This window comes from Micromys minutus (assembly GCF_963924665.1).
Source record: "Micromys minutus genome assembly, chromosome: 30".
Classification (NCBI taxonomy): Eukaryota; Metazoa; Chordata; class Mammalia; order Rodentia; family Muridae; genus Micromys; species Micromys minutus.
Window position 1 is genome coordinate 1,602,779 of NC_137965.1, and position 23,074 is coordinate 1,625,852.

General features: G+C 39.1%; 2 protein-coding genes across 7 annotated transcripts in view; one reads left to right on the forward strand and one right to left on the reverse strand.

The window, feature by feature from the left end:
- Positions 1-15,800, reverse strand: part of BCLAF1 (BCL2 associated transcription factor 1) — a 28,362-nt gene extending 12,562 nt beyond the window's left edge. For 3 of the 6 annotated variants that reach the window (XR_013975623.1, XM_080941556.1, XM_080941553.1), the window contains exons 1-7: positions 15,684-15,800; positions 10,260-10,363; positions 6,504-6,617; positions 4,783-5,691; positions 2,986-3,651; positions 2,669-2,838; positions 569-674 (exon numbers count right to left, since the gene is read on the reverse strand). Coding sequence is in view for 5 of the 6 variants with exons in the window: in XM_080941556.1 (XP_080797682.1) it covers positions 569-674; positions 2,669-2,838; positions 2,986-3,651; positions 4,783-5,691; positions 6,504-6,607 (1,955 nt within the window). In the remaining variant the exon portion in view is untranslated. The remainder of the gene's footprint in view (positions 1-568; positions 675-2,668; positions 2,839-2,985; positions 3,652-4,782; positions 5,692-6,503; positions 6,618-10,259; positions 10,364-15,683) is intronic. The other 3 variants (XM_080941557.1, XM_080941555.1, XM_080941554.1) reach the window with 2 other exon arrangements.
- A 4,655-nt stretch (positions 15,801-20,455) lies between these two features.
- On the forward strand, positions 20,456-21,016 carry LOC308439626 (ATP synthase subunit d, mitochondrial-like). Its single transcript, XM_080941514.1, has one exon. The coding sequence runs from the start codon at positions 20,473-20,475 to the stop codon at positions 20,956-20,958; it is 486 nt and encodes a 161-aa protein (XP_080797640.1). The 5' UTR covers positions 20,456-20,472; the 3' UTR covers positions 20,959-21,016.
- Positions 21,017-23,074: the final 2,058 nt, after the last annotated feature.

The window sequence follows — 23,074 nt, forward strand, 5'->3', positions numbered from 1 at the left end:
AGTCATCAACCACCAGAATACACGAGCAACTAAGCACCAAGTTAGAATGTGAGTCTCACCACTATCCTGTAGAGCAGTCTGCAGATGAAACACTAATGTCTAGGTCTTCATAACTGGTTTCCAGTGCATGCAAGCCAGAGCAGACTGCGACACAGCAGCTGACTTGACTAAATATCTGCCCTCTCTCATGGCAACTCTTCTGGTCCTCACCAAGCATTTTACCTCAGGAATTCATAGTTTTCTTCAGGTAGTCACTCACCAACCCAGGCCCTCAAAACTTACAGCTATTAAATTCCACAATGATTAAAGGTAACATATTGAAGTTCTAACAATTTTAAACTAAGTAAACTAAAAATCGGGGAAAAAATTAAAATTTTACTAAACTTGAAGATACAGTGTTTCAGTCTAGGAGAAAGCGTACAAAGTTTATGTCATGATGACAGCATACTCCTCATAAAACATTAAGCACCTTTCATTAATAACATTTTATATATTATATATATTTTATGCAAACTATATAAATATATAAATAAATATATATATTATGCAAACTCAGTACTATACATACCTGTGTATCTCAGGGCTCTTTTGCCGGGCACTATGTTCTTCAGTAGCTTTCTGGTATGACGTGAACCGCTCATTTAGGGTCACTGCAGGTGACTTGAAGTATTGCTCTGTTGATTTAGGAGAAACACTGTCGAATTAGGGATCTAATTTTAAGAGGGGATTTTCATTTGTGATAGAAGGGCATGTAGCAGGTGAGAGAAAACAAAAATACTCAAGAAACCTAGCAAAAGAGAATCAAGTGTTAAAATAAAAACTCCTACTCTATTACTTCCTTGTACCTCAACACTGATTGCAAAGGTCCTCACAGGACCCTGTCAATAGTAACTATAACCCCAACACAATTAATAATCAAGACTCTAACTCCACGGTAATAAACTACTTCCTCAAAAAGGAAAGCTAGGTGGTATATCCTTAAACCCTGTCAACTAAACAAATGTTCATTTCAACTATCATTTGCGGTGAAACTAAAGAAAATTACAGATAGTTTGAATAAATAATAAAATTACGTTAACTATGATGACACATCAACAGAAATGGCTTTACAAAAAAAGTGAATGCTGCACTTAATTGGGGGGGCACTCTGAAATTGATTTACATTCACTAATTTGTCCAAAAACTCTGGCATCTTGGCAAACCTGACAGCACACATGATACTGTATCTTTCTTTAAGCAAATTTTAAATTAGTAGTAACAATATTGATTAGTTTCTAAACCAGTTTAAGATATGCCGTAAATGTAAAATAGACGTATAAAGTCACGAACTATGAAATGTTACATTATGAAGCGAGCTATCTGCTTAACAGGTCAACATACATCTGTGTCAACTTACCGCCCAGTATCCAGCACATGTCTCATAACCAATCATTAAAACTTGAAACGGCCACTACCAGGGTAGTGCCTCAATCATAATTCCATGAAACCCAGGAATTTGAGCTAGCAACTCAGTTTTTATGCCATTTTTTTGCCAGGAAGACAGAAGATTCAACTTTGCCTGTATCTTTCAACAGCTATTTTACTTTGAAACATGGATTTTGGCATTTCAAAACATATTCCAGGACCTAGTTACAATGAAAAAGAAAACATCACTGGGCATTTTCAGCTCTATATAAAGTAAGAGCTGTTCAGATCGGTTGCACAACACCAATTATGAAACATAACTACAGATCCTCTAAAAAAGGAAAAAAGAAAAGGAAAAAGGAAAAAATGTATCAAAATCTCATCTCAAAATTCAACAATAAACTGTAAAGTGTGGAGACAGGTCAAAAAAAGATTGAAAAAAGTAAGAAAAAATGTTAATGCTTCCTTAATTTTATGTGCCACAATACTATAGCTATGAAAGTCAAGATATGGTTCATAAGCTTCTCTAGAGCCAAATAGCAAAATGCTATTGTTACCATGCTAACTAGAGCCAAAAAAGTTATCCAATGCATAAGAACTGTGACAAATTTCTGCTATGAGTTGTTTGCATAACTATAAAAAAAAAAAAAAAAAAAGACCAACAGCCATTGAGTTTCCTGGGAAAAGAACCTGCTAATCACAAAAATAACCAAAGCAAAACTTTCCTACCTGCCCCAAACAAAATCATACCCCAAAGTATTTGAAAATTATTAGTAGTTTTTAAACTATAACAATATACTGGTGAAAATATGAAATGACTTTAGCTAAAATAATCCATTTATTTCTAGAACCTAAAGACATAACCTATTATTATAAACTCTCAGTAAAGCAGCAGTAACTAGCCTAGAGTTGCTATAAACTCTATGGTTGCTATGAGTAACCAAGTCATAAGCATACAGTAAATTAAATTTTACATGCAATAGGATATTTAAATTTTCAAAATTAAGTAAATCTGTATATTTCTATGTGATACTGATTTCTACACTTTAACTTCAGTCATCTAATCATCATAGTCTTATATTAGTCTCAATGCTATCTCTTACCTTCTCAAAATATTTTCCAAATATTTAATATTTAATAGTACTGATATACCTACCTGCAAGCTCAGTTAATATAGCTATTATTCTTAACTATTTTTTATAGCTTAACTACTATTTTTGCATGCAAGAAAAATTTAATACATGATACTACATTTCAAGCATACCTTTCACATGATGAACCAAGGATACAATGTGTTGTATAAATGACTCTGAAGTGCTTTTGCTGGCCTGAGGCAACTTAATGTGGTCAAAGATGGATCGGAATTCTTGCTCTTTCTTGACAGAATGGACAAGCGTGCTAGCAAGTAGCCTGTCTTTAGTCAAGGAGGCAGGTCTAGAAAATATCAAAAATAAACACACACACACACACACACAAACAAAATACACACCATTGGTTTCAATGTGCAAACTCCATGTTCAGAAGAGTAATGTCATCACTAAGTGCCCCTACATTACTTACTAGGTACCACTATGGAATTACCTGTTGGAATCGTCGAGAGGAACAGGTGCCATTTTGAGTTTGACTTCAGGACGGTGAGAGTCACTGGCTATCATTTTGATCCTCAGCGGGCTCTCCTCTCTGAAGATGGACCTTTCTCGTGCGTCCAGACTCTTGTGTAGAGGTGGACTGTAATCAAAGAGCTCTTTGAGCTTTTCAGACTTTACCTGCTCCGGTGACTGCACTTCTTTCTTCACGGTGATTCTGTCAGAGCCTTTGTCTTCTTCCTTGTGCTTGTCTTTCACAGTGCTAGGTCTTTCCACTATGTATGCAGTCTCTTTCAGTTTGTAATTTTTTTCTTCTCTAAATCCATCACTTTCTCTAGTGCCTTTTAGTGAAACTTTAGACTTGTACTTGGGTCCTTCCTCCTCGGTATTCCGGTGAGATGAAGTAGCAAAGCTCTTCCCCTGATCTGCCAGGACTGATTTCCTAAACTGTCTATAATCCTCTGTCTCCTCTGTGTCATCCCCTTCAGAGTCATGGAATTTTTGTTTTGCAGACTCCTTATCACTAAAGTAATCTAAAACCTCTTGATCATCCCAATCTCCATCTGCCCTGCCTTTCTCTGGCCCCTTCTCCTTCGGAGCCTCTTTATCCCTGACACTACCCCTGTCAAGCAGGAATACTCTAGACTCTTCATCTGTGAACCTGTGAATAAGCAAAGAGGACAGTAACTCTGGATTGCATTCATTCTAGATAACTTGTATTTTTAAATGTATAATCCAAAAAAAAAAAAAAAGTTACTCTACTGAAACCTAACCTTATTTTTAAAACCATTAAAAGCACTCACATAGAATTTATACTTCCTAAAATCATGCTCAAAAACCTACGCTATGCAGTTACCTGCCACAACTTTATACTAATACATTCAGTTTTTAAGAGATCCTGATATACAATACAGCCTAAATTTAACTCTTTTGAGGCTAGAAACCTCTAATAGACAATACAAATACCTACTAAAATTTCAATTTATATTTATGTTCAAATTTTCAGATTTCATTTTTTTGTATTTTGCAGTAAAACTTTCCAGGTTAGCCTCAAACTCTCTAAAGCAGGCATTCTTGAGCCTTCTGACTCCACCCCCCCTAACACTGGGATTAGAGTTATGTGCTAGCATATTTACCTCACAGAAATAGACTTGAATAACATAGCCTTGGTTATTTAATACTCTACCTTATTCACAAAATAGTTCATAAATATCTGCTCTAGAAGACAATGACTTCTGGTAATAAGAGAAGCTAGTCATCAGTTCAGTGGAAAAATTCCAGGTTGCACAGTAGGAACATCCTAATCAGCATACCTGACCACTTACTAACAACCTAATTTTCACCAGCTTGCTAGCATTTCTTTCTGTAATGCTTGAAACTAGAATTTAAACCAAGTATTTAAAACGTCATTAGACTCACTAAGAAATAAAGATGTTTATCCCAAGTCAAAGTCCTACAGCTGGACTATATTACACACCACATGTAACATGATCACAGTTTATGTAAGGTACATTCTAAAGCAAAAGGAAAAAAGTCTCTCTAACACAAAACTGCTCATGTGTTTAATATATAATATTGATTATCTTAGGGTTTTAGTTTTTCCTTGTTTATAACTGCTAGTTGTGAACTGTTTGAAAGTGGTTAATAAAATAAATAGAAACATCAAAACACTTAAATAATTTAAAACAATTTAGAAGTATCAAGCAGGAACAAGTAGAAACAGTTAAGTACATAGAAAAATGTTATTTTAAAATTAATGCTATAATATAAATGCACTACTTTGGATTCTTACCTTTTCAAAAACTTTCCCGTTTTTGCTGTTTCCTGATCTCCTCCATCAGGATAAAAAGATGACCGCCCCCTAGATTCCTCTCTTGGAGCATTCTGTGGTGTGATTGTCTTTGCAGGGCTTCTTCGTGATGGGATATGATGAATTGGACTATTCTGGGAAGGACTATATCTACTAGACCCATTTCCAACAGAACCAGATCCAGACCTCTCAGGACTGTGCTGAATGGAATGTGAATGCTGAGAAGGGGTATTTTTGGCAGAGTGGACTGTACTAAGCATGGGGGCATCTGAGCATGATGAACTCTGACTAGGTGGTGTAGCAATAGGTGAAGGACTATGAGGTGACCTTGGACTATTGTCATAAGCTGAAAGGCCAGGCCATATATCACCAGATGCAGCAGATTTATTAAACTCATCAATAGATTCAGATGGATCATGTTCAAAAGTATCCTTTGGTTCCTCCTGTGATTTGCTTTTCAAAGGACTCTCTTCTTGGGGTTCCCCTTCAGCTTTTTTGGTTTGTTTTTCCTGAGACCCTCGTCTTTTAGAGACAGGAGATTTGCTATATGGGGATGAAGAACGAGATGATGATGATCTTGGAGACCTAGAGGATCTGTATGACCGGCGAGATCTGCTTCGGGATCTTTGAGAAGACACGGATCTTCTTTTTGGACTCCTGGACCGTGACCGACCTCGTCTAGGACTCCTAGAATGCCTTCTATTCCAGACAGGTCTATAGCCACCTCGGTGGTATCTACCTCCTCCTCCTTGATAATACCCTCTACCCCTTCCTCTGTACCCATAAGGTCGTCTCATTCCTCTATTATTCCTGTAATCTCGGCGATAATCTCTAGAATAAATACGATCTCTACTACGAGACCTTGAATATGTTCTGGAACGAGACCTAGAACTAAAAATGAAATAAGTATCAATTTAAAAAAAAACAAAGTATTTCATTTTAACATTTTAGATACATCTGGCTGAATAAAACATATACATCATTTGTTTGAAAAAGTTTACTGTTTCTGATATGTTTAAAGCTTTTTTCCAAGGTAAAACAATGAATGAGAGGCCTTGGGAAAGTAGACACAGGAAATGGGGGAGAGGATATCAACCTATCCAACACAAGACTCTAGCACTAATATTCATAGTAATTTAAATAGCACCATATACTGCTAATAGGGAAAAGTAGTTACATGGAATTACATAGAGCAAAATGCCACTGATATTCAGCAAAGCTGATTATATAAAATACAGAAAAATTACAAACTAGTATTAATTTACAACAGGCTCCTATTCTCTGTGCTATGAACATTATTATTTAAAGAAAAAAAAATCATTTGTTAAACAAAAAAGGAATGGAATTATCCCTGAAAGAACCAGACTCAGTAAAAACCAGAAAATAATATGACTCAGTGCCAAAGAAAATCTTATAATATTCAGTTTATCTCTTAAGATGGAAAGAAACAAAGAAATTCATCATGTATTAACACAATACAGTAAATCTCAGATCGTGAGTCGCAGTTGATAACTAGATTACACCTTAAACAATTCTTAATTTCAATTCTAAATGATGACAACAAATCCAAGTCATGGAGTTTATTGAGAATGGTACACTAATGATGAGTACAGTACACTATATATATATATTTGTATACACAGACACTAATAATTATTAACTACTATTTCACTATTAAAAGCACCAGAAATACATTAATTCACCTGTATCTCTTCTTTCTAGAATGTGATCTTGATCTTGATCTAGAACTAGACTGGGATCTAGACTTGGATCTTGAAGAATGGGATCTAGAATTGGAGCGGCCCATTTCTTTTCTCCTAATCAAATAAAAGCAACACCAATTAAATTAATACAAAAAGATATTTTAAAATTTACTTATTTCCAGATATAAGCTGGTTTTACAAGTCATTCTTTTCAAAGTAATACTTATAAAACAGACCTATTACCCCTTAAAAAAAATCTATTTTCACCTGTGTAAGATACTAAATACTTAAGATAAAACATTTCTATGGACTTAACACCTATGTGCCTCAATCCAAAGGCACCGACCAACTACAAAAGTTAGAACAACTTCTGTGTTAGATGTTTTTCTGTGCCCAATACAAAAGCCTATTTAGCTTGCCGGTAAAAAGATGTAAGTACTACAGAAAAACCTGAAGAAAAGAACATTATCAAGAGGCATAACACAAACTAGAGATGGTTTGGTGGTTTAAGAGCACTCTCTCAGATGGGGTCCCAACACTAAGAAGGAAGTACACAAAGTTCCACCCTAGCCAAGAAGCTATCTGTAAGTGATAGCAGGAAAAGTCAATTTTCTCCAACAGAATCGCAATAGCACACCCCGTTCAGTGCATGCCCCATACACACAGAGTACTTAGCCAACACAGCATGAACTCAGTGGTATTTCTGTAAAGTCTAGTGTAGACTTTTTGTCTCATTTAGCATTGTCTGGCTAATTTTTTTTTTTGGCTTAGTAGTTTCTTTGCTTGTTTGATTTGTGTTTTTATGGAAGTGTTTTGTGTTTGTTTGGTCTTGTTTTTAAAAGCAATAAGAAATATAAGTTAGAAAAGTATAAAGGATCTAAAAGAAATTAAGAAAGAAGAAAACCATAATATGCTATAAGAAAAATTTCAATTGAAAAAAAAGCAAAAGGCACTGGTTGTTCTTCTAGATGACTGGGGTTCAATTTCCAGCACCCATGTGGTAGCTAACAATTCAGAATTCCTGTTAACAGGATCCAACAAACATGCAAACAAACACCCATACACGCAACATTTAAAAACTGGCACAATGCTTAAAAATAAACTGAAAAGGAGCCTTCACAGCTGCTATCACCGTGCTGTATAGATTCAAGGCACTAACCTGTTCCTCCCGAATAAAGCCTCAATGTGAACTACACAGTCTCCTACAGGTAAAGTGACTAAAAGCCTCCCAAAAGTGGAATTGCAGGGCAATGCCAAGCTCACCCAACAACAGATAAAGGATTAAAGAGGTCAGATGAAATATCAGAACTACAAGGAAAAGTTGGCACTTTTCTAGACTCTGATATAGTTAGATCTCACTAGGTGCTGATAGTAATAACAGTACTGATTTATAAAATGTGCTTCTCCTGAAAAAAATCTAAATATGATAAATCATTTCATGTACACACTAAATGTCACACTTTTAATTTTTTAGTGATTCAAAAGAAAAATAATATGGGGGGAGGGGAGGGTACAAAATAAATAATGCTTTCTTTTGCCATATAAGTTGAATCATTAACAATAGGCATCACGAACAATAACCAACATGTGGTCAAATTTATATACAACCAACCTCTGACTGTTCCAAACTTAAATACTATACCTCAGTGCTGACCAAAAAAGCCTTACTGATAAAATTGGCACATTTTTTATAGTTATGCTGTATGCTGCCCACACTCCCAAAAAGCAACGCAAAATTGATGAATTTAAACGGTTCACATGAGGTTATCAGCATTACATTAAGTGGCTGCTCACCACACACACTTATAATAGCAACAGAAAGTAATTGTGAATTATAGTATATACCAAAGTTAATGAAGTCACTATTTAACGCAGTATCTCTGTATGCTTTTATTTTTCTATAGCAAATGAACCAGTGTGTTGCATTCATAAAATTTAACTAGTGTATATTTTATGGTGTTAAATTATTTATGTATTTACATGCAAGTGGCTTTTTAATTTTTTCAATCATTTCTTATGGTCTACAAATTTTTTCAAACTGCTAAAAAAATGTTCAAGTCACCCACATAGCTAGCCCAGATGGCTGACGAGCACTTACTCAGACGACTGAAATAAAAGTATCTCAAGTTCAAAACCTACAAAGGCTAACATGAGTTCAAGAGCAGCCTGAGCTTCTTAGTAAGACCTAGCTAGTATACAGAAGGAAAAAGGAGACAGAGGGTTAGTGATACATGCAGCAGCTCTGTAGCATAAGTTCATTTCTCACAGTAAAATAAATAAGAACTAAGCATGGAATTGCTCCCCATGTATCAGGTACAGAGTTTGTTTTCCAGCACTGAGAGGGAGTAGAGAAACTGAAAACTAAAAGTCTTTAAATTTTTATTTTATGTAGTGAATGATTTGCCTGCATGTGTGGCCACACACATGCCTGGTACATGCTAAGGCCAGAAATGTGTGTGAGGTCTCCTAGGACTAGAGTCAAGGTTGCTGTGAGCTGCAGTGCAGATGCTGGGAGTCAAACCCCATGTCCTCTGGAAAAGCAGTAAGAGTACTTTTAATGGGTGCTAGAGAAAGGGCTCAGCAGGTAAGAGCACTGACTGCTCTTCCAGAAGTCCTGAGTTCAAATCCCAGCAACCACATCTGTAATGAATCCTGATGCCCTCTTCTGGTGTGTCTAAAGACAGTTACAGTGTACTTATATAATAAATCTTTAAAAAAAAAAAAGGGGGGGAGTACTTTGAACTGCTTTTTTTTTTTTTTTGAACCATCTCTTCAGCCCAATTTATTTTCTAGTGTGGTTATATGTGTTTAGATGCAAAAAAGCCAGTCTACATGTGAAAACTCAGACTATAAAGTCTATGAAGAGTTGGCTCCTCCTCCTCTTCAGGAGAATGGAGGCTGTGAGGTTTTGCACAACAAGTGTTTTTAATGCTAAGCCCTGTTGTCAGCCTCAGTTCAATGTTAGGCAAGAGCCAATTGTGGAATTTTCCAAATTTCTAACTTATTAGTCAAAATAAGTAACCATGTCTGTAAGACTCAATTTATTAATTTTGTGAAGACCCGTGTTTCTCACTAAGTAATTCTGAAGGTACTTATTTATTTAAAGTTTGAGGTTATATTATAAAGTAGTACTAAAGTACTTTAGGGAAGATAAAAAGTTAAGCCAAGAGTGATGGCACAAGCCTTTAACCTAATACTTGAAACACAGAAGAAGCAGGTGAATCCCTGGGAGTTCAAGGAGAGCCTGGGCTACACAGGGAGTTCTAGGACAGTCAGGTGTATAGCCCCAAAAACCGAAAATAAGTGACTGACCTGGACACAATGAGAAAGGACAACAATCCCAGTACTAGGTATTCATTAGGGCTACACATCAAGACCTTGTCCCAAAGGATGGCAGCTATGGTTGTTTTGTTTCTAAATGGGATTTTGTGTCCTGAGTCTTACCTTTATACAAGTGGGGAAAAGGCAATGTACAATGGAGAAACGGGAAGAAATCTTTAAAACTAACTCAAAATCCTAGTTTAGAGAAGGTAACACACTCCCCACCAAAAAGAAAAAGAGAAAAGTTCCAGGCAACTTTATTAGTACTAGAGGCTGAGCTTAGGGCCTTGTGCATCTTAGGCAAGCACCCTACTTCTTGGGCTATACCTCTAAGGCCAGTTTATAACACTCTTAATCACTTCATGTGATTTAGGTGGAAGTCAATTTCCTCAATTTAGTCAAATGTAAAATCTAGAGAACATAAAAGTCTTTTACCTTGGGCTTTATGCAGGATCCAGAAGTCAGTGATGTCTTTAAAATACTGCCAAGATTCTTCTTGTAGAGAATGTTATGGGAAATTAAATTCTAAATTCAAATTCCTAGCAAAAATTAAATAAAAACGAGTTTGAGTTTATGGTAAACCAGATATACACTGGTCATAATACATATATTGGGTATACCAATAAATTATGTAGCCCAAACTGACTTCTTCCACTCTGACCTCTCCAATACTGAAATTAGGAGCATGTTCCTTGCCTGACTTGAGGAACAATAAATGTTTGATCATAACAATTCAACTAAGGTGATCACAGCAGCAAACAATCCTAGCTAAACAGGAGGATAGTAATTTTGAGTTTAGCCTAATTTAAGCTATGATGTAGCAACAGTCTATGCGACAGAAGAGGCCAGAGATATGCCTCATCAGTTAAGTGCACTAGTTGCTATTCTCTCCTGAAACTGGTCAATTCCCAGAACCCAGACAGTCATTCACAGCCCCCTGGATCTCCAGTTCTAAGGGATCTGACATCCTCTTCTGACCTCCAAAAGCACCAAGCAAGAACCTGGTACAGACCCACATGCAGATAAACATAAAATAAAATAAGCAATCCACAATAACACCAATAATTGACTATTTAGGGCAAGAAGGCAGAGAATCAGTTTAAGTTCATCCTCAGCTATACAGTGAGTTCAGAATTCCTAGGCTATTGGGCTGGAGAGATAGATGGCTCAGTGGTTAAGAACATTGACTGCTTTTCCAGAGGTCCTGAGTTCATATCCTAGCAACCACATAGTGGCTCACAACCATCTGTGATGAGATCTGATGCCCTCGTCAGGTGTCTGAAGACAGCTACAGTGGTGTACTTATATATAATAATTTTTTTTTTTTAAATCTTTAAAAAAAAAAAAAAAGAATTCCTAGGCTACAAGAGATCCCACACAAATGTCAAAATAAATAAAAACATTCTAGTCACAACACAGCTGAGTATCATGTAACTCATACCTGAATTTTAACTGCAGTCACCTGACCTTAAAAGAACAAATGTCATTCCAACCTACAGTCAAAATTCGTAATGCTATATTTGTAACATCTACAACAGCTTAATACTCAGCTCATTTTCTTGAAACTTCCTTTTATCTAAAACCAATTTTTAAGAATTCCTTCAACTGCAACCACAGCTAACAAAAACAGTCTTACAAAAGTATCTGGTTAACCATCTAAGAAAAAGGCAGTAATGAAAAGTCTATAGGGAGTTAATGCTCCTAAGTTAATTGGCCATTACTATGTAAAAGAAAGTCAATACTATGCAATTATCAACACTGAAAAGGTTATATTGCAAATAATATTCAGAGATTATCAGTTACAGGCAAAGATAAAAAACAGAACAGAAATTAAACTTAAGACTATATAGCTGAAATAAATAAATATATATATATATATATATTTCTCCGGTTGGTGGAGAAAGAGAAAAACCAAAACCAAAATCAAGACTCCAGCTGTAAACAGAGAATAAGTTGCCTCAAGGAACTCAGAACAAAAGAAGCCATGCTTTGTCTTTAAAAATAAAGCCCATGCAGGGTTGGGTGGTGGTGCTCACCTTTTATGCCACCACTTGGGAATCAGAGGCAGGCTGACCTCTGAGTTGGAAACCAGCCTGGTAAGAGTTCCAGGACAACCAGGCTACACAGAGAAACCCTGTCTCAAAAAGCCAAATAATAAATGAATGAATCCATAAATACCTTAGAACCTGTTTTTGGAATAATATGTAAGCGTAGCTAGAAAACAAATGAGTAAAGAAAATGTCCTTCAAGCTTGGTGACACAGGCTTCTTCTAATCACAGCATTTGCGAGGCAGAAAAAATAATCAGCCTCAAAAAAATTAAGAAAAAAAAATTAAGGCATTTTATCACATCTATAAATCCAGTCTTCTGTCCCAGGACTCAAAAGGCAGAGACAAGAGCATTTCAGCAAGTTCAGGCCAGCTCAGTCTATATAGCAGGTTCTGAGTTACTTGGAGCTATCAATTAGACAAGTCTTTATTTAGCAATATTAGGACCCAAGTTTAAAGCAAACTACCATATCTTTTAAAATAGAAAGAAGATACACTGTAACTAATACTCAATTAAATTAGGTTCACATCTGGGCTCACTCATTAAATGACAACTCAACATTAGGTATGTTAGTCTCAATCTTTAATTTCTTAGGTATTTACAAGTTTATGGTTAGATAATAAATAGAAAAGGCTAAGCTGGCACATGGTGTGTGCTCTGAAATTAGTTATTTCTGGTTAGCCTTGTTACAGATTTTCTACAGGCTATCCATAAATTTAAGCTTACTCCTATGTTTATTTATTCATTGTATGTGAGTACACTGTAGCTGTCTTCAGACACACCAGAAGAGGGCATCAGATCTCATTACAGATGGTTGTGAGCCACCATGTGGTTGCTGGGAATTGAACTCAGGACCCCAGGGAAAGCAGTCAGTGCTCTCAACCACTGAGCCATCTATCTCTCCAGCCCACTCCTGTTTTCAATACAGAATTAACAAGTATTCTATAAGTCATTCCAGGAATATTTAATAAAATGTTTGCAAGTTTGCTTTAAAATGTATCACAGAATGAAAAAAACAGCAAAACACAAAGTTATGAAAATAAATGAGCAGATATGGGAATCCACCTAATTATCTTAGCTGCTCGTTTATTTGTTTTTTTGAGACAGGGTTTCTCTATGTAGTATCCCTGGCTGTCCTGAATTCTCTATATGGACAGACTGGCTTCAAATTCACAAAGACCTTCCTGTCTGCCTCTGAGTGCTTGAGATTAGAGGTTAGAGCTGGCTACTTTACTTCTGTACCAAAAACTTTCCACAATGAAAAGCAAAATAGATTAGTCATACACTTTTAGTTTGGTCCAGCTACTTATCACCCTGTTTTTCTTCTCTTTTCTTTTTTTTTAAAGAATGAACTAAGAACCACTGCACACTCTAAAGCAAGCTATGCCACTCCCTGGCTTATTCGGTGTAAAAACCTTTTGGGGCTCTACCTACAAAAATAGAGAAATGATGAATTGAGTAAAATTGATGTTAGAAAGCCCTAAAATAGGCTGGAGAGATGGCTCCACAGTTAAGGGCACTCACTGACTGCTCTTCCAGAGGACCTGAGTTCAATTCCCAGAACTCACATAATGGCTCACAACAATCTGTAAGGGATCCCATGCCTTCTTTTGGTGTCTGAAGACAAACAGCGTACTCATATACATAAAATAAATAAATCTTAAAAAAAAAAAAAAAAAAGAGAGAGAAAGCTCTAAAACATTAAACAACTCCAAGTTAGTACTATTACTTATAAAGTTCACAGACTGAGTTTCAATCTTGAGTCAAAAATATTAAATGCCTATAACTAAAATAGGCAGTCACTTTTAAAATTAAGAAGCTAGATACCAATAAGGCACAAACCATAACCACTTAAAATTACTACCCAGAGATACACTGATCTTCTAGATTTTCTTATTAACCATTACAATTACTACCCAGAGATACACTGGACTTCAAGATTCTCTCATTAACCAATCATGAAAATTATACAGATTTCAGATAGTGGATAGTATTCCATCAATGATTTCAAATACAGTTCCTGAGAATTATCAATCCAAAGATCTATAAACAACTGGAAAAAGCTCTCTCCACTTCTTTCACATCAGAGATAATATTATGCATCTTTCAGTTTGCTCCCCAGTTAAGTCTTTCAACAAACTCAACTAGATACTAATCACTGAGCAGTGATTTTTTTCAGATATCTTTCAAGTCCTAAAATTAACTATTGTTTTCTAAGACAAAGTCAACTTTAGGGCTTCTAGGGCAGGAGGTATGCTCAGCTGACAGCTTTCCTTCCAGCAGGCATAAAGCCCAGGTCTGATTCTCCACACCACTTAAACTGGATATAGTGGCCGGAGCCTGTTATTCCAACACTGGACATCTCAGTTGTTTACTATTAACTACTTTAGAGACATACTTCCCCCATTACACTACCCTGAATTTGGTTAGAATCACTCACAAAAATGCAAATAAACTGGTAAGTCTTTTAAGGGTCTTTACTGTCTATCAGTACAAACTATTCCAGTTAGGACTAACCTAGAATGCAAACTCATAGTGAGAACATTTTGTTCTGCGTTTCCCTTTTAATATAAAACAAAGATAGATGTGCTGTACCAACAGAATATATGTGTGAAGTGACTAACGATTTTCATCACTCAAGTAAAAAAAAAAAAATGTAAAAAGTACTGATCCTCGACTTTGACCGTATAAACCTAAAATTTGTTAGGCATGAGTTTGCACATCTATAACCCAAACAAGTACATACATGGAGAACCCGTAGTTCGTCTGGAATACAGAAATCCAACATTCTGATCACTCTCCAGACCAAGAAAACAAATCTTAAAACTCAGCAGGGGTCCAAAGTAGTGACGAAAAACTATTATCCCACTACTCCCGAAGCTAAGCAGAAGATTAACTGGGAGTTCGAGGACAGCGCTGAATAGCAGAACTATAGCTTCAACTTACCTTCCTCACCCATTTACCCCACCAATCACCGCTGCCAATATCCTGAACTTCTAAGGGGTGCCAACTCTTACTGAAAATAGGTGTGTCAGAGCTTGGATTACTGAGAAAGGGTCCTGCTCAGACGCACTGGTAAAGACCCAATTCCCGCTAGAAACAGTAACTACGCACCGACTGATTGTCTAGAACAGAGTGAGTTGATAGGGAGCCAAAAGGAAATACTTTGGCGCCCAACACCCAGGTGCTGGCCGGTCAGCTACAAGCAACAGATTTAAAGCTTCCATCTGATTAAACGGGGCCTAAACCCACATATGTACCCTGTTGAGGCGAGGAAGGCAGCTTAACCGCCACACACTAAGTGGGTGATCCGCTCGCCTAACTTTGTCGCAGGTCGCCGTTATCTCATCCAAGCCCCAAAGGCTAGGCCAGGAAGTAAGACACCTCCCGTAGGGCCAGCGACAAGCGGACTCGGAAGCCAACACACGCGGCAGCGTTGCCATGGGCAAGGAAGAAAGGAAAAAAGCACGCCTGCGCAGAGCCCCATATCGGGCGCGCGCAGGAGTCTCCACAGAAGCCGTGGGGGGGAAGGGTGGGAGGGAGGTTTGCGCACGCGCACGCGAAGGCCTCAGGGTCTCCGGACCAGAGCCAGGTTCGCAGCCCTGCCCGCTGTACGCGCGGCTCCCCATCCCCCCAACCCTGCGGCCCGCGGCGCCTTCCAAACCCGAGGAAGTGATGATGAAAACGCACAAGTAACGGCTCGGGGGTCTCCCTTCTCGCCGCCGATCCGTCACCACGCACGAGAGCTGTCAATCCCCAACCGTCCTGTCTCATCGAATTTTTTTCTTTTGAGTGCAGCGCAAGGCCTACCTGACACGCCGAAGCACAATTTTCGGGATTTACCTCCGTTGTAACTACACAGCGGCCATTTCCCGACTCCAGAAGGAGAGGAAGACCATAGAGGTGGCCTCGTCGCGCTAGCTCGGCTCCGTCACTTCCGACTTGGGGCGTGGCCTTCAGTGCCGCTAAATATCTAGGCAGGCCCCTCCCACCCTCTGGCCCAGGCGCGGCCCTAGAACTACTGTTGAGATGTAGCCCAAGGGTTTCTGGGAAGTCACGTGGCCGATCTCGCGAGAAGATGCCGTCGATGGGCCCCGCCCCGAGTAGCGTTTTCGTCCACTGGCGGCTGGGCCTTGTCCTAAGGAGAGTAGAATTTTAAGTGTCGCCCTACTTTTGAACTGCAAGTAGCGAGCCTAGGTCATTCTGAGAGGGCGGCCCAGAGCACGTCAGAAGCACTCTCACTGAGGAAAAGACCAGAAAACCAACGACGCAGCTGCGTCCGCCCGGAAACGCCGCGTTCCTCCCACACTTAACCCGACTGGTAAAGGACTAAACGCCCTGGACCCATTCGGCCGAGTCCCGAGTCGCATCGTGTTAACTCGGCCTCCGGACCGGTCGTGAGACTTAAGTCATCTGCGTCATGGGTGGCTCCTAACTTCCCGGACGCTGAAGCCATGGGCTTTCCCAAGGTTGGCACCGATCCGGGAACTTCACGCCCTAACTGGATCTACCAGAATCAGGCTATAAATAAGCAAGGATTGAAACAAATTGCAGACCTTCAAGCATTTTTACTTGCTGTTCTTATCACAGCGGAATTACTTAAGGGACAAAAAAACGTTATTACTGTTTGATATTTTAGGACAACGTTAAGTTCCTCGAAGGATTTCAAAGTTGTAATTAGCAACCTGTCAGTTAAGTTCAGCATTAGAGTTTGATTCTGATCTTTAACCCCGCTCAGGGCAGTCTGACCTCAGAATCCAAATCACCACACAGTGGAAGTACCTGACTTTCTTTGCAGTGAATCCTGGTTTTGATAGCATTTTAATTGGGCAATCTGCTCCACACCCAGCTCCCACTCTCAAAGTGAAAGCCATGATCTATGCTGTATGCTGGACCCGGGTAGGTCTAAACCACTGAGTAAGTAGGAGCTCAGAAAATATTTGCCAAGTAGGTGAGCTGCATTTTAATGAGGCAAAAGGCATCACAACACTCCTGTTTTATATTGAGACAGGTACCAGTAGCTCTTAATCTATTCAAAACACCTAAACCTAATCACTTTACAGCAATTAAGACCTGTGCAATTCTAGTATATGTTGTAAAGTGATCTTTTCATCTAAGACAATATAATTTTTCAGGGCATCGAATCCCCAGAGATGGGAACTTAACCGGGGCCTGCCTGGTACATGCTACACAATTGCTTAACCACAGAAGTGCACCTTCCTATCCTAACTTTGACCTCAAGTAAATCAGTGTGCTACCAAAGAAGTAAGACATTGAAACAAATAAAAGAGTGTCTCACAAACAAGTTGGGGCCCCATAAGGAGCTCAGCCAGTAAAGGAACTTGCTGCCAAACCTGATGGAACCTGAGTTTAATCCCTGGGAACCATATGGTAGAAGTGTAATAGGGCCCAAGACAACTGACTTCATGATGGAAGTTCCACTCAGGCTGTAAACCCAGCATGCAGGCAGAACCATGCCAAAATGAAAACAAAGACCTAGTTCATCAAGGTCTATAAGTATACGTGTCCTAAGCTTGCGTTCTGGCTTCTGTAGTCCACTTCTAGTTAACTTCTTTTGTTAAATGAAGTATGTCAACCCAGAACATGTTTTTTTGTGATTAAAAGCTCACCCTTCAAAAAGCCGAGGACTACACATTCAGATGTGGAATGCCCAGCCAGCTAATAAAGACTCCCACTAGCCTAACCCTGTGTCCAAGCTTTCTTCAGCAAAAATTCCACAGCAGAAGGAGAGAACAGATTCCGAAAGGTTGTTGTTTGAACTCTACAGGGAGTTGTAGGATATAACCAACCACTCCACACACTTTGTAGGATATAACCACTCCACACACTTTGTAGGATATAACCACTCCATACACTTATGCAAACAATAAGCGAACCATTTTTTTAAAGAAAAAAAGGATGAGCTAGATTTGTTTGATATGTGATACATTTCATTTAACCATGTTTCAAGGTTCTTGTTTAATATAGACTATAAAGTTGTCAACCTTACTAATACACCAAAGAATGCTGCAGTAATGTTTTATGACTAACAAGTTAGTGAATTTTTGTTTATAGTGTCTGCTCATTAGCTACACAAGTTTGTAGATAACCTGAGTCCCATGAGACCCTGTCTCAAAATTTTCAGCCTAGTCCATGAAGTGACCATTGATATTAACAAACCCTGATAATTTTAATTAGAATATGATACACCTCAAGATTAACCTTAAGAGAATAACCCTATTATTTTTAAAGGCCACTGGAAATGGAATGTAACTCAATGGTAGAACATATATGCCTAGCATGTTCTAGGCCCCAGCACAGAGATGGGCATGTGTTAGCCTCTCTCCACACAGACACAAAATTTGTAGGGGTTAGCATAAACACTTAAGAACCAGTGATTTACTGAAACCTATTATCTGGGTGTTAGAAGTATATTAGTCAGGGTTCTGTAGAGTGGCAGAACTTATTAAATAAATATATTTACATATATTAAGGGAATTTATTATAATGGCTTACAGGCTGTGTGGTACCACCTAGTTCAGCAGTGGCTGGCAATGAACATAACATCCCAGAATCCAGAAGTTGGTCAGTCTACAAGACTGGATGTCTCAGCTGGCCTCCAGTAGATGCTGGAATCCTGAAGAAGTAGGCCCTAATGCCAGGGAAGGAATGGGCTTGCTAGCAAGGCAAAAGAAAGCAGGCATAGAGCAAAAGCTTCCCTCTTCCAGGTCCTTATTAAGGCTTCTAGCAGAAGGTGTGGCCCAGTTTAAAGGCATGTATCTTCCTACTTCACGCTCTGGGTCAGAAGTAGATCCTCCTACTTCAAAGTAAGCAAGAACCCCTCAGAGGTGTGCCACCAGTTCCGAATCTCAGTCCAGATGTAACCAAGTTGACAACCAAGAATAACCCACATGAGGGTTAGAAAACAAAGCATTCCTACTTTTGAAACTCAAAATCTAGCTTGCAGAGATGAGTGTGGCTTCCAGAACAAAGGGTGGGAGACAGGCAACGGTGCCAGAGCAAGTGCCACTGGTAGAGGAGGCAAGAACGAGCTGGTAGAAGGAAGTATAAAGTTGACACAAACCACCCATTGCAACTACTTACGCTGGGAAGGGAAACCAAGCTCCCAGACCCACATCACAGCGGTGAGAAACACACATTTGCAGAAGGGTGTGAGTGAAATGAAAGTGTATGGTAAGGTCTCAGGCCCCATGTCTTATTCTTATAACAAACATCTCTGAGCATGGTGGTCCATTCCTATACTCTAGTTCTCAGGAGGAGGAGGCCGGAGTATCCCATGAACTCAAGGCCAGCCTGGCCTAAATAGCAAATAAGACGTTAGTCAGGGATTCAAACAAATCATGAGTTTGCTTCAATTTGTTTGTCTTGATTTAAGACAAATTTTCATTGTAAATTAAAATATAGAGACCTTCCCAATTAACTCATAATCCTTTGGTAAGCATTACTTAAAGAAGAAATAAAAAATTAAATACAATCAAAGAAAAACTCCCATGAACCATAAAAATAAATATCAAAGTAGAAAAAAAATCTTAAAATAGAATAATCAGAAAATCATGAACTCATTCTATACCTTGAGAATAGTTAAAAGTGGAAAACATAAAACATACAAGGCATACTTAACCAGTAGTAATATGACAAGCCTTTAGTTCCAGCAATCAAGAGGCAGAGGCAAACAGATCTCTGTGAGTTCAAGGCCAGCCTGGTCTGCAGAGTGAGTTCCAGGACAGTCAGAGCTTCTCAGTGAGACTGTTTCAAAAACAAACAAACTCAACAGTAAAACTTGTTGTATCGGTATCTGGCTAATCAATATTTTAATTCTGTTGTACATTTTATTAAATTTCCAAACTTGTTTTTGTAAAACATGTACAGTGATTCATTTTTGAGACAGAGTTTCTTGCATTCTAGCCCGGACCTCACTGTGGAGCCAACACAGCTTTGAGTGTCATTCCTGCCACACCCCGTTAGTGTTAGAGATTGAACCCAGGGTTTTGTATATGCTAGGCACACACCCAACCAATTGAATTCTCCCACCAGCCTTAGGCCACTGTGCTCGTAAATATGAAAGAAAGTGTAACTTTGCAGCAGTATGTCTTCCTGCTCCGATGCAAAAGAATCCTGAGACTCTGGAGCCAAGGAACCACACTCTGAGAGGAAGTCTCAGCAGAGGCTTTGCAGCGCTCAGAGAGGGATCCTCAGCCCTGCTTCTTCTTTGCTTCTTGGCTACTTCCAATGAGAAAGTCACACCAGGCAGCAAATCTCACAAAAGAGACTTATTGGAGAGACCGATCCAGGAGGAAGAGGGATGAATCCAGGAATGGCTGCCTCTGCTCCTTTGAGTGAACAACGGGGAAGTGGACAAAGACAGGGCTTATGTATGATTTCTTTGGAGGCTGAACTTTTCAGGGCAGAGATGAACAGAGAGCTTTTCTGTTCAGTGATTGTTGGGAGTTTTGTGGGAAGCTCAGAGACCGATGGGTTTTTCTGCTCAAGGATTGGTGGGTTTTTTCACCCCCTCTTTCCTGCATTGGGTTCATGGGTTAGAATGGTAAGACCTGGGGGGTCGGTGAAGTATCCCAAGATGGCTGGGCGTAAACTTGCTCTAAAAACCATTGATTGGTTATCTTTTGTGGAGATCATACCCCAAAACCAGAAGACAATTGGAAATGCCCTAAAGTCCTGGAGTGAGACCCTCCACACCAGGTTGGCTAGTCTGCCTGAGAAGCCACCAGCAATTGACTGGGCTTACTACAAGGCCAATGTGGCCAAGGCCGGCTTGGTGGATGATTTTGAAAAGAAGTATAATGCCCTGAAGATACCTGTGCCTGAGGATAAATACACAGCCCTGGTGGACAACGAGGAGAAGGAGGATGCGAGGAACTGTGCTGAGTTCGTGTCTGGATCTCAGGCCAGGATCCAGGAATATGAGAATCAGCTGGAAAAAATGAGGAACATAATTCCCTTTGACCAGATGACCATTGATGACTTGAATGAGATCTTCCCAGAAACCAAGCTAGACAAGAAGAAGTACCCGTACTGGCCCCACCAGCCCATCGAGAACCTATGAAGCAGCTCAGGGGGGAGCCCTGGCTGACATGAAATAAAACATTTACATTGTGAAAAAAAAAAAAAAAAAAAAAAAAAAAAAGAATGGTAAGACCTTCCTGGCTGCAGGCAACTTTGGCTGAGGCTCCATCACTGAGCTGCTTGGAGAGGCTGGAGAGGAGGCGCTGGCGCAGAGGATAGCTCCTGCAGTGGTACCTCAAGACTGAAAAGGAGTTGTGGCTGCATTTTGACAGCTCCTTCGCCATGCCACATTCTGTGCATTTGTTCTCATCAGGAAGATGCTCTGCCAGTGGCACATGAGTCGCTGTGTTGCCCACAAAGATGCTCATGGCTGGGAAACAAGTCCGCTTACATGCCTAAAGTTTGTCCCGAAACAGGAGCTGCACAAATACTTAATTTTGGTCATTTATGATTTAGTTATACAGATCCAACTGGCAACTGTCTGGTACATATGCTGAAAATTTGAAAGCAGAAAGTAAAAGTCACTGGGAGAAACATAATTTAGTTCCCATGTGTCTCTGGTATAAATTAAGACCAGCTCATTACCTACTGGAGACATGACATATTTCTCTTTTTTTTTTAATAAATTATTTCTTTTATATATTCGAGTATACTGTAGCTGTCTTCAGACACACCAGAAGAGGACATCAGATCCCATTACAGATGGTTATAAGCCACCATGTAGTTGCTGGGAATTGAACAGGACCTCTGGAAGAGCAGTCGGTGCTCTTAACTGCTGAGCCATCTCTCCAGCCTACATGACATGTTTTTTAATGCCAGCTACACACTTATGGAATCTTAACAAAACATGTAAGTTGGAATTTTACTTTAAAGCATTTATTAAAGCCAAGTTTGGTGACTCATGTCTGTGATTCCAGCACTAAGAAAGCTGAGGCAGAAGGATGGGTAAAAGGCCCACTTGAGTTACATAGCAAGACCATGGATCAACATACATGTACACATACACTCAAGGGGAGGGGGCTACTAACAAAGATCAGAAAATAAGTAATCAGATACTAATCAGTTGGTAAACATATACAGTATTGGGAAACTCTGATATAACAGATGAACACAAATATTATCCATGTGGAATAAAACCCTTTTCTCTCTCACTCATTCCAAGGTACAGGTACTAGTTTGATAAGTATTTTCTTCACACAGTGATTTGTACCCTAAGCCATCTTGTGATCCTTCATCTCACAGAGTCCATGGACAGAGTTTAAAAGTTCATCTACTGCTAAAGTATCCACAGATATACAATGATGTCCACCTGGTTATCAATTTGCATCCTTGATAACAAGCCTAAATTTGTGGCATGCATGGGACTATATAGTTTTATGTAGTAGACCCAAGTGTCAAGCATGCATGCTAGCAAAACATCCCACCAAGCAAGCCACATCCCAGACTCAAAGCCAAAGTTGTGTTTAGGTTGGAGGGGAGAGGCGTTTGCTTGTTTGTTAGTGTGTTTGTGTGTGTGTTTGTTTGTTTGTTTGTTTTTCAAGACAGTGTTTCTTTGTGTAGCCTCTGGCTGTTCTGGAACTCACTCTACAGACCACGCTGGCCTGAAATCCAGATCTTCTTGCCTTTACCTCCCAAATATAGGATCAAAGGTATGCACCAACACTGCCCAGACCCAATGTTTTAATAAATACATAATTACTATATTTATAGCTCAATCACAGAATTATTTATAATGCAATATTTCATTGTGCACACATGTAATTCCAGTCTTTGGGAGGCTGAAGCAGGAAGATCATGAGTTCAGTACCAGCCTACGTTATACTGAGGTCCTGTATCACAAAGCAAAAGAGAGATAGACCGTCTTCATAGGACAGTTCTATCATCACAGCCCTTGAGAGGTTGAGCCAGGAAGATTGCCAAGAGTTTGAAGTAAAGTTTGCCTACATAAGTTCCAGGCCAGCCTAGGCTACAAAGTAAGACCTCCCCTACCTTAGATGAAATAAAACAAAACAAAACAAAAGAAACCGAAATAAAAAGAATTAACTATGCTCAGCATTTTTCATCCATATGTATTTTTTTTGTCTCCCTGTATGTATAAACACCTGTGGGTGCATGTCTGGGGGGGGGGGAATACCTGCAGAGACAAGAAGAGGGTA